A 12583-nucleotide genomic window follows, 5' to 3' on the forward strand; every position below is an offset into this window, starting at 1 on the left:
AGAAGGAGGAGAAGGTGGAGTGGTAGTGGGTATGGGAGGGTAGGCATGATGGGAAGAATCGCTATATTTCTCAAGTTGTACTTACAAAATTTATAATCATTAAATAAATGGTTTCTTTGGGAAAAAATAATAGTTTACAATGATAGAACAATTATGAGGACAGCAAAATTTCCATATACTCAAATGCACCTCCCCAAATTATTAATATCTTCATTTATATGGTGAATTTGTCTTATTTAATGAATTAAAGTTGATGCAATGCCATGAAATAGGGTCCATACTTGATTACTTGGTTAAGTCTTCATATTTTTAAACTGGTGTCTTTTCTCTACCAGGATTACATACAGGATACCACATTGCATATAGTTAGCATTTCTCCTTAGGGTACTCTTGACTGTGACACTTTCTCGGGCTTTCCTTATTTTTGGTCACCTTCACAATTGTCAGGTCAGGTAATTTGCAAAATATCCCTCAACTGATATTCATCTGATGTTTTCCCTATGATTAAAGTGGGATTATGTGTTTTGGAATGAAGATCATAGAGATGAAATGTCATTCTTATTATATTACATCAAGAGAACATATTGTCAACATGACTTATGACCTAATGTAAATCTTGTCAACATGACTTATGACCTAATGTAAATCTGGATTATCTGCATGAGGTAGCAGTTTTCCGGTTTCTCCATTGTAAAGTCACTCCCTCCTGCCTTGTGCTTTGGAAGTAAATAATTCATCCAAATAACAAAAACACCTGCCAAACTGTTTTCCAAAGTAGATGTTCCCACAAGCAATGAATAACAAATCTTCCTGTTCCGATTTTTTTTTCTTTTTTTTTTTAACTTTCATTTAAAGAATCTAAATTTCCAAAGTACAGCTTATGGATTACAATGGCTTCCCCCCCATAACGTCACTCCCACCCACAACCCTCCCCTTTCCCACTCCCTCTCCCCTTCCATTCACATCAAGATTCATTTTTGATTCTCTTTATATACAGAAGATCAGTTTAGCATACATTAAGTAAAGATTTCAACAGTTTGCACCCACACAGAAACATAAAGTGAAAAATACTGTTTGAGTACTAGTTATAGCATTAAATCTCAATGTACAGCACACTAAGGACAAAGATCCTACATGAGGAGTAAGTGCACAGTGACTCCTGTTGTTGACTTAACAAATTGACACTCTTGTTTATGGCCTCAGTAATCACCCTAGGCTCTTGTCATGAGCTGTCAAGGCTATGGAAGCCCCCTGAGTTCACCGACTCTGATCATATTTAGACAAGGCCATGGTCAAAGTGGAAGTTCTCTCCTCCCTTCAGAGAAAGGTACCTCCTTCTTTGAAGACCTGTTCTTTCCACTGGGATCTCACTCGTGGAGATCTTTCATTTAGTTTTTTTTTTTTTTTTTTCCCCAGAGTGTCTTGGCTTTCCATGCCTGAAATACTCTCATGGGCTTTTCAGCCGGATCCGCATGCCTTAAGGGCTGATTCTGAGGCCAGAGTGCTGTTTAGGACATCTGCCATTCTATGGGTCTGCTGTGTATCTCACTTCCCATGTTGGATTGTTCTCTCCCTTTTTGATTCTATCAGCTTGTATTTGCAGACACTATTCTTGTTTATATGATCCCTTTGGTTCTTAGTCCTATCATTATGATCAATTGTGAACAGAAATTGATCACTGGGACTAGTGAGATGGCATTGGTACATGCCACTTTGATGGGATTGAATTGAACCCTCTGGTATGTTTCTAACTCTACCGTTTGAGGTAAGTCAGCTTGAGCATGATTTTTTTTTCTAATTAGTCATTTTAATAAGTGTGCATAGAATATCATTATAGTTTTGGTTTGCATTTTCTTAGAGACAATTTTTTTTATTTTTCATATGCTGATGTGAGACACTTATTTGGTTAACTGTCTATTCAAATCTTTGGCTCGTTTTCAAAATGGATTGTTTTCTTATTGTTTAATGTTAAGTATTCTTTGTGGATTTCTGGTAACAATTTATGAGACATGTGTTTTACAAATACTTTCTCACATTTGGAGACATCTTTTCCTTCCTTCAACAATGTCTTTCATACTGACAAAGTATTTCATCATTATAATTCCCTATGAATTCATTTGTTCATGGATTGCACTTTTAATATTATATCACCAACGAAGTATCATGGATTTTCTCCTATATTTTGCTTAAGTTTTTTTGGTAGTTTCACATTTTATATTTAAGTCAATGTTCCCTTTTGAGTTAATTTCTATGAAAGGTCTAAGGTTCGTTATCTTGCACACTAAATGTTCAAGAAACATTTGTTGACATTTTTCTCCATTAATTGATTAATTAATCAAATAATTAATTTTAATTGTCTACTTTTGGGTCTCCATTTTGTTCAATATACATAAGCATGCACATTTTTACGAGTGCCATATGGTCTTGATTACTGTGGCTTTATGATATGTCTAGAGATTGGGTAATACAAGCTAACTTTCAGAATTTTGTTGTCTTGTGTAACATTAGACTTTTCAATATGAGACTTGAAAGCAGTTTGTCATTATATGCAAAATAGTAGACCTAATTTAGACTGTGATCACATTGAAAATATAGATCAATTTTAGAAGGATTGATATTTTAACTAAATTAATTATTTAATCCATGAATATGGAACACATTTTTGTTATATTTAGATTTCTCCATCAATGTTTTGTAGTTTTGTGTACAAAGATTTTGTACATATTTCATTCAGAGTTTTTAGTGCCATTGTAGATGGCCTTTTTTCAGTTCCAATGGTTAATTTAAGGTATAAAGGAATGATGTTGATTTTGGCACATTAGCCATTATAGCTCCCACTCTTACTATACTTGCTTAATTAGCTAGGAGATATTCTTGGACAGTTCTTGGGGATCATTTGTTTGTCTTTTACATATACAGTTATGTCCTCTGCTAATTAAGACATTTGAATTTCCTGCTTTCCAATAGCTGCTTTCTTTCCTTTTTCCTGCTGATTTTATCCATTGTTGATCTGTTTTCAACTTCACTAATTTCTGCTATATGCTTTTACTAGTTTTTTCCTGCTTGCTTTAGGCTTAAATTTACATTACTTTCTAGTATCCTAATGTGTAAGATAATGTTATTGATTTTAGAACTTTATTCCTTTTTAACTTATGTATTTAATCCTATACATTTCCTTCTAAGAACTACTTGTGCCACATCCTTTGAATTTTGATGAAGTTCATTTAATTTAAATTTTTATTTTGAGATTTATTTTTGACTCAAGTGTTTTATTATGTATCTCTTAATCTCCAAGGTCAGAATTTTTTTCATCTTTGTGTAATCATTAATTTAAAATTAAATTTTTGAAATCTGGTGGAAAAAGGAGGAGGCTTACTGATCTAGATCAGAAAATAGTTTAATAAAAGTGGAGAGAGTGTAGTCTCAGGGAGGAGTTAGGGAAAAAACGGCAGAGGAGACTCTTCCATAATTGGAGGGACACGGTGGAATTACATGGAGGGCATGGGTACCCACAGCTCAGGACCCCAGCTGCCGAGAGCCTCTGCACCAGTGCTGGAAAGTGAGGTGAGATGAGACTGGCTGAAAAGCAGCAGGAAGAGCCTAGAGGGAATGAGGCTTGAAGCCCCGGGGGGGGGGGGGGGGGGGGGATACACCAGCCTAATTAGAGGAGAGAGAAAATAAAAGAGAAGGTACAGACACGATTCTGTCTCTCCAATCACCTCACAAAAGCATACGGGCCAATAGAGTGGGAACCATTTTGAACATACATAACAGCTGTGCCAGCTTGGGGCTGTGTCGGGCAATCAGCAGAGCAGAGAAACCTGACTCTGAAGGGGAGTAATAACAGGAGACTAAGATCTAGTGAATGTGTGGAACTTCTGAACCAGGACTATTGAAAAAAATAAAATAAAATAAAAAGAACCTGAGACTTTGAGTAGTGTCAGTGGGAGATGCCACAAGCTCAGATGGCCCTGGCTACCCAATGAGAGACATGCAGGGGAATCTGAACTTACACTGAGGACTGCACAGATCCTTGTGTGGTCTGGGACAAAGCAAACAAATATTATACCCACTGGGGCTAGCACTCAGGCATTGAATTCCTTCAAGGAGAAGAGCTCAGCTGAGTACAATTACTTCCCTTTTGATTGAAAAAAAAAGAGATTAACCATGCCAAACCTGGGTGTGTCACCTTAACCCTGAAAAACTAAGCAGAGTGCTCTGGCCACACTCACCACAAGCCTCTAGAGATTCACTGAAAGCAAACAGTCCCCTTATCCACAGACTCATAGTAGAACAACAACAACAAAAAACAGCCACAGTGAAAAAAAACAAAAGAAGAACAAACCACGGAGTATCTCCACAAATGCCGGACAACAAATGCAACAATCCAAGAAACAAGAATAGGGAAGACAACTTGATGCTCCCAAAAGAACATGACATTTCAATACAAGATTATGAAGATAATGAGAGAAGAAATGCAAGAAGTGAAACTCAAAGATTGATGAAAAGAATACTTAGAAGCAATCAAAAACAAATGCATGAACTATTAAAACCCATGCAGGACAGAAAGAAAATTGCTGTCATGAAGATGAAATCTTTTTTTTTTTTTGAAGATGAAATCTTTAAGGAGATAGCAAAATGAAATGAAGAATTCAAAAGAACAAATAAAAAAACACGTTTGAGAGCCTTAAAAACAGAACCAGTGAGGCAGAAGGGAGAATATTGGACTTAGAAGACAAAGCACAGAAATGTATACAGTCAAACCAAAGAAAAGAAAAAAGTAGAAATTTAAAAAAATATTGTTGGGAATCGACAGGATACTATTTAAAAACCCAATATTGAGGCCGGCGCCGTGGCTCACTAGGCTAATCCTCCGCCTAGCGGTGCCGGCACACCGGGTTCTAGTCCCGGTCGGGGCGCCGGATTCTGTCCCAGTTGCCCCTCTTCCAGGCCAGCTCTCTGCTGTGGCCAGGGAGTGCAGTGGAGGATGGCCCAAGTGCTTGGGCCCTGCACCCCATGGGAGACCAGGAAAAGCACCTGGCTCCTGGCTCCTGCCATCAGATCAGCGCGGTGCGCCGGCCGCAGCGCACCGGCCGCGGCGGCCATTGGAGGGTGAACCAACGGCAAAGGAAGACCTTTCTCTCTGTCTCTCTCTCTCACTGTCCACTCTGCCTGTCAAAAAAAAAATATTGGGGTTCTGGGAGTTCCTGAATGCATGGAGAGAGATAAAGGATTAGAAGGCCTTTTTAGTGAGATACTAGCAGGAAAATTCCCAGGTGTGGAGAAAGAAAGAGAAATCCAAGTACAGGAAGCACACAGAACTCCCAATAGACATGACCAGAAAAGATCCTCACCAAAACACAATGTAATCAAATTCACCACGGTGAAACATAAGAAAAGATTCTAAAATACACAAGAGAGAAATGTCAGATTACTCTCAGAGGATCTCCACTTAGACTCACAGCAGACTTCTCATCAGAAAACCTATAGGCTAGGAGGAATGGCAAGATATAGCACAAGAACTTAGAGAAAAAAAAAAAAAAAAAAAAAACGGCCAGCCCAGAATATTATATCCTGCAAAGCTCTCATTTGTGATTGGAATGAAATAAAGACCTTTCATAGCACACAGGAATTGAAAGAATTTGTCACCACTTGTCCAGCCCTGCAAAAGATGCTTAAATATGTGTTACACACAGAAACACAGAAACATGCTCATCAATACGAAAGAAGATAAAGTAAGAAAATCTCTCAGTAAATTATCACAGGATCATATTGAATGGGGAAAAGTTTGAAGCATATCCACTGAGATATAGTACCAGACAGGGATGCCCATTCTCACCATTGCTATTCAATATAGTCATGGAAGTTTTAGCCAGAGCCATTAGGCAAGAAAAAAAATCAAAAGGATACAAATTGGGAATGAAGAAGTCAAACTGTCCTTCTTTGCAGATGATATGATTCTTTATTTAGGGGATCTAAAGAACTCCAAAAAGAGATTATTAAATCTCATAGAAGAGTTAGGCAAAGTAGCAGGATATAAAATCAATGCACAAAAATCAACAGCCTTTGTATACACAAGCAATGCCATGGCTGAGGAAGAACTTCTAAGATCAATCCCATTCACAATAGCTACAAACAAAATCAAATACCTTAGAATAAACTTAACCAAGGATGTCAAAGATCTCTACAATGAGAAATACAAAACTTCAAAGAAAGGAATAGAAGAGGATACCAAAAAAATGGAAAAATCTTCCATGTTCATGGATTGGAAGAAACAATATCTTCAAAATGTCCATTCTCCCAAAAGCAATTTATAGATTCAATGTGATACCAATCAAAATACCAGACATTCTTCTCAGAACTGGAAAAAATGATTCTGAAATACATAAGGAGGCACAGGAGACCTCGAATAGCTAAAGCAATCTTGTACAACAAAAACAAAGCTGGAGGCATCACAATATCAGATTTCAGGACATATACAGGGCAGTTATAATCAAAACAGCATGGTACTGGTACAGAAACAGATGGGTAGACCAATGGAACAGAATTGAAACACCAGAAATCAATCCAAACATGTACAGCCAATTTATTTTGATTAAGGATCTAAAACCAATTCCAGGAGCAAAGACAGTCTATTTAACAAATGGTGCTGGCCTTGTCTAAATAAGGTCAGAGTTCGTGAACTCGAGAGGCTTCCATAGCCTTGGCAGCTCATGACAAAAACCTCGAGTGATTACTGACATCATAAATAAGAGTGTCAATTGTTAAATCAACAACAGGAGTCTTGTGCACCTACTCCCCATGTAGGATCTCTGGCCTCAATGTGTTGTACTCTGAGAATTAATGGTAAAACTAATATTCAAACAGTGCTTTATACTTTGTGTGCCTGTGTGGGTATAAACTGTTGAAATCTTTACTTATTATATACTAAATTGATCTTCTGTATATAAAGATAATTAAAAATGAATTTTAATGAAGAATGGGATGGGAGAGGGAGTAAGAGATGGCATGGTTTGCAGGTGGGGAGGTAGCCACTATAATCCAACAGTTGTACTTTCAAAATTCATATTTATTAAATAAATGTTTTCTAAAAAAATTAATTTTACTTTCATCTGAAAATATAATAGATGATTTTCTATTTATTCCTTTCCTTTTCTTTTTAATTTTTTCTATTTTTATAACAGGAACAAATTTCATGTGTTTTGTATATAGTTTTAAGAGCATAACGATGTTTCCCACCCCCCACTCCCCTTCTTACATAGAGTCTCCTTCCTCCTTCCTTTCTTCTTTTTCTTCTAATTTCTACCCTGATTTTGCATTAAAAAATTTGTTGGAGGCCAGCATCGTGGCAAAGCAGATAAAGCCACCACATGTAACCCCGGCATCCCATAAGAGTGCTGCTTTGAGTCTTGGCTGTTCCACTTCCGGGGAAAGATGGCCTTGTTGTTTGGGCTCTTGGATTTATATGGAAAACCCAAACGAAGATCTTGGCTCCTGGTTTGGACCTGGCCCAGCCCTGGTCATTGCAGCCATCTGGGCAGTGAACCAGCAGATGGAAGATCTCTCTCTCTCTCTCTCTCTCTCTTTGTGTGTGTGTCTATGTGTGTGTGTGTGCGTGTATCTCCCCTTCTCTTATTCTTCCTTTCTCTGTGTCTCTCCCTCTCTCTATGTAACTCTTTTCAAATAAATAAATAAATATTCTTAAAAGTTGTTAATGTGTTTTATTGTTCTAAATGTGATCTTATTTGGTGCAAACTCCATGAAAATTTGAGGAAAATATGTATTCTTCTCTCCTTAGATGAAGTAAACTATTTTCCAACTAGATTAATTGGATTAATAGTACCATTCAGCTACACTATATCCTTATTGATTTTATTTGGTTACTAACAACTGGAAAGGCAACTAAAATTCTCAACTACTGTGGCGAATTTTCTATTTTCTTTTAATTTCTATCAATTTTCTCTTCATGTGTTTTATCATTATCTTTATGGATTCATAAACATATGGGATGTCTTTCTGAAGAGTTAACTCCCTTTTTATTGTGTAATATCCATTATCCCTGATGAGTTTCCTTGTTTTAATGTTTGCTGTGTCTGAAATTAGTACAGTCACTCCAGGTTTGTTTTGGTAATTCTTAAAATGATGTATCTGCATCCCTTTAATTTGTACTTATCTGAGTATATGTAAAGTATGGTTTTTTTAGACAATATATAGTTGAGTCTTTTCCTCTCTCTCCTCCTAGTCTGACAATATGTTTTTAATTTATATGATATCATTGACATGTAATATTAACATTTATATAGTGAAATTAATATATATCATCCATGTAATTATTTTCTAGTCCTACTTCTTTGTGTTTGCTTCTTTATAGCACCCTTATTTTCTGTCTTCCATAGTTCTGTTGAGCATTTTATATGATTCCATTTTGTTTCCTTTACTGACATTTCAATTACTCTGCTATTAAAAATCTTTCTCATTGTTGGTAGTTTCCCTAGAGTTTACACTTTTACACCTAACTCCACTATCTTAGTTAGGTCAGGTTGTTGCAACAAATTACCATAGAGTGTCTGACTTAAACAAAAAAAAAAAAATTAATTCTCACACTTCTGGAACTTGGAAATTGCAAAAGAAAAGCAGAGATACAGAGAGACTGAGACAAAGATAAACAGTTCTTCCTCTTGTTGAAGGAACTCATTACCCTAATATGACATATTTGAGTTTCAAAATTATAGTAAGTAATGAAAGCAATGCACTGTAATGCATAGAATAATTTCAAGATAACTAATAAAGGAAAAAGTTCATCCTAGAATACAACAGAAAGATAGAACTAGAGATTCACTATTTGGCAATATGAAAAATTATTAATGTCCATTAATATATAGGATGTTTGAGGAATAAAAGTATATTTACATTGACCCCAACTAGCCCCATAACATTTCACCATAACACACACACACACACACACACACCCACACACACATAACACGCATATATATATATACACACACACAAGCAAAGTCAACCTGGAACTCACCATTTTAAACAACAGACAACATTAACATCAGTGGTAATGAAACAAATTAACAATACCTCATTTGCATCCTGATATGATCCACTGGGAAAAATATAGAGTGTTAATTCTACAGTATTAATGCGAGAAAATGCATTACCTGAATGTAATGAGGAAGGAACATGACATAAATATAATTGAAATAATTCTACAATACAGCAGGTTTCTATCCTTCAAAATTTTAGTGTCACCTCAATGTGACATTATTCCACCCTAATCAAAATAACTTATCAAAACAGAAAAGCAAAAAATGATAGGCATATAGATAAAAAGAGAACCCTTAACACTGCTGGTGAGAATGTAAATTAGTATGGCCATTATGTAGAATGATATGAAAATTTCTTTAAAAACAAAAATAAATTATTCATATGATCCCAGGTATCCCATTTCACCTGCGGCGCCGGCGCCCCGGGTTCTGGTCCCGGTTGGGGCGCCGGTTCTGCCCCGGTTGCTCTTCTTCCAGTCCAGCTCTCTGCTGTGGCCCAGGAAGGCAGTGGAGGATGGCCTGGGTGCTTGGGCCCTGCACCCGCATGGGAGACCAGGAGGGGGCGCCTGGCTCCTGCCTTCGGATGGATTGGCTCAGCGCGCAGGCTTTAGCGGCCATTTGGGGGGTGAACCAATAGAAGGAAGAACTTTCTCTCTGTCTCTCTCTCTCTCTCTCTCTCACTAACTCTGCCTGTCAAAAAAAAATTTAAATGTGAGTTTCCATAAATAGAATTTCCATAACCCCAGGGTTTGTGTGTGTGTTCATATAATCAGTACATCTCAGTGTACAACTGTCATTGAAAAATATATGAATACACATAAGTATATATACATTCTTGTAAGTTTAGAAAGATAATATATACAATAATAATAGTTAAATTATACTGAACATTTTTGTAATAGGTAACAAATGAGATGATCTACATAAAATGTTGTCTAATTTCCTCTTAGATCATTAAATCCGTGTGTTATTACTGAAGATATTAGTACCCAGAGCAGGTACTGCCATTCACAAAGCTAGTAAATGGCAGAACTAGCATTCAAATAGTTTTTAGTTTCCAAAGGCAGTGCTTTTAAACATACCTTTTTTTTTTCCTTTTGAAGTGTTGAAATTTATAGAGCAATATGAGCTTTTACATAGTTTTATCATCCTTCAAAGTCTCTGATACCTTGAAAACATGACTACAACTCATACTTGCCTCTGTAGTTAAAAAGAACACTTAGTAACTGTTATACCCCTAAAAGTTTTCATGAAATGAAAGGGAAAATCAAGATTTAATTTTCATAAATATCTCTAAATACATATGCCTGTTAGGTAGAATGTTTGTAATGGAAAAGACCATTTGTCAGAAGACTAGGTTTACACTTACTGCATTTGTAAGTAGCTAAAACTTTCTTCATCTTAGTTCTGTTTTCTGAAAAATGAGGATAAAACCACTTACCTGCCAGTGCTATTAAGAATGTCAAATAAGGGCCGGCGCCATAGCTCAATAGGCTAATCCTCTGCTTGCGGCGCAGGCACACCGGGTTCTAGTCCCCTCGGGGCTCCGGAAAGAATTGGGTCAGAGTCTGTAGGAGGCAGATTTGCATGATGAGAACGCGGCCCCTGTGATGAATGGAGGAGTGGAGACCTGGACGCAGCCGCGACTCTGCTACCTGGTGAAGCAGGGGAACAGCTACAGCTTCTCCCTGAAAACCGTCCAAGGTAAAAAGGGCATGCACATGACTGATATCATCCCTCAAAGCGTGGCTAGGAAGGCTGGTGTCCTTGCTGATGACCACTTGATTGAAGTGAATGAAGAGAATGTAGAAGATGCCAGTCACGAGGAGGTGGTTGAAAAGGTGAAGAAGTTGGGAAACCGTATCATGTTCCTTCTGGTGGACAAAGAAACTGAGAAACGGCACAGCGAGCAGAAGAGAGTTCAGGAGAGAAGCGGCCAGTTTAAAGCTGCTGCCCCACCAGCCCCGCATTGTGGAGATGAAGAAGGGAAGCAGTGGCTATGGTTTCTATCTGAAGGCAGGCCTAGAATAGAGAGGCCAAATCATCAAGGACATAGATTCTGGAAGTCCAGCAGAGGCGGCTGGCTTGAAGAACAATGACCTGGTAATTGCTGTCAACGGCAAGTCTGTGGAAGCCCTTGATCATGACGGTGTGATGGAGCTGATTAAAAAGGGTGGAGATCAGACTTCACTGTTGGTGGTGGACAAAGAGGCGGACAGCATGTATAGACTGGCTCATTTTTCTCCATTTCTCTACTATCAAAAGTCAAGAACTGCCTAATGGTTCTGTCAAGGAGGTTGCAGCTTCTACCCCTGTTCCTCTGGAGGTCTCAAGTCCAGATCCTACAGAGGAAGTAGAAGATCATAAGCCTAAACTCTGCAGGCTGGATAAAGGGGAAAATGGCTATGGCTTTCACTTAAATGCGATCCGGGGCCTGCCAGGCTCATTCGTCAAAGAGGTACAGAAGGGCAGCCCTGCTGACTCAGCTGGGTTGGAGGATGAGGATATCATCATTGAAGTGAATGAGGTGAACGTGCTGGATGAACCCTATGAGAAGGTGGTGGACAGAATCCAAAGCCGTGGGGAAAATGTCACACTATTAGTCTGGGAAAGAAGGCCTATGAATATTTCCAAGCTAAGAAAATCCCTGTTGTTTCCTCCATGGCTCTTCCATTGGCTATACCTCCAGATTCTCAAGGAGTGTTGGCAGAATTGGAGTACAACTTGCACGAGGCAAAAGAACGAGCACACAGTACAGCTACAAATTCTTCTTCCAATTCTGAAGATACTGAGCTGTAATGAGAACAGATTATGGCTTTGGCTGATAGCTGTTTCTGGATATTCAATAAAAATCCTTTAAGGAACAAGCTACCACCTGTTTGTCTGTTACAGAACTCCTCTGGGAACCACTCATCACATTGGATTGTCTTCTGTTCTCATTTGTCTGAGGGGCTGCTATTGCAGATGGCTTATTTATGGGTAACTTAGGAAGAATTATGGCAGGAACCAGATTCTTTTCATGTGATCTCTTCCCAGCTTCAACTTCACCTCCTTTCTTTGTATGATGATATCTCTTACCTTTGAGTTCCTCGAGCACCAAAGATGATTTGTAAATCTGTGAGAACTGCTAATTAAGGTATCTAAGCAGATAAGTTCTGTAAAATTATGCTTTTGTAACAATGTTATGGTTACTAGAATAAATACTATTAAATATGCACCGGGTTCTAGTCCCAGTCGGGGCGCCAGATTCTGTCCTGGTTGCCCCTCTTCCAGGCCAGCTCTCTGCTGTGGCCCGGGAGGGCAGTGGAGGATGGCCCAAGTGCTTGGGCCCTGCACCCACATGGGAGACCAGGAGGTAGCACCTGGCTCCTGTCTTCAGATCAGCACGGTATGTTGGCCGTAGCGCGCCAGCTGCAGCAGCCACTGGAGGGTGAACCAATGGTAAAAGGAAGACCTATCTCTCTGTCTCTCTCTCTCACTATCCACTCTGCCTGTCAAAAAAAAAAAAAAAAAAAAAGGCAAAGTCA

At 38.3% G+C, this 12583-nt stretch overlaps 1 protein-coding gene across 1 annotated transcript; it reads left to right on the forward strand.

Annotated features, from left to right (window-relative positions):
• Nucleotides 1–10634: 10634 nt before the first annotated feature.
• On the forward strand, nucleotides 10635–12261 carry LOC100351061 (Na(+)/H(+) exchange regulatory cofactor NHE-RF3). Its single transcript, XM_051841327.3, is given in 4 exon segments — nucleotides 10635–10971; nucleotides 10973–11318; nucleotides 11320–11659; nucleotides 11662–12261. Coding segments are annotated over 4 exon segments (1185 nt in total). The 5' UTR covers nucleotides 10635–10666; the 3' UTR covers nucleotides 11856–12261.
• Nucleotides 12262–12583: the final 322 nt, after the last annotated feature.

The sequence above is a fragment of the Oryctolagus cuniculus genome, chromosome 1, assembly GCF_051225735.1.
Source record: "Oryctolagus cuniculus isolate XC-2025 breed Fujian yellow rabbit chromosome 1, ASM5122573v1, whole genome shotgun sequence".
Classification (NCBI taxonomy): Eukaryota; Metazoa; Chordata; class Mammalia; order Lagomorpha; family Leporidae; genus Oryctolagus; species Oryctolagus cuniculus.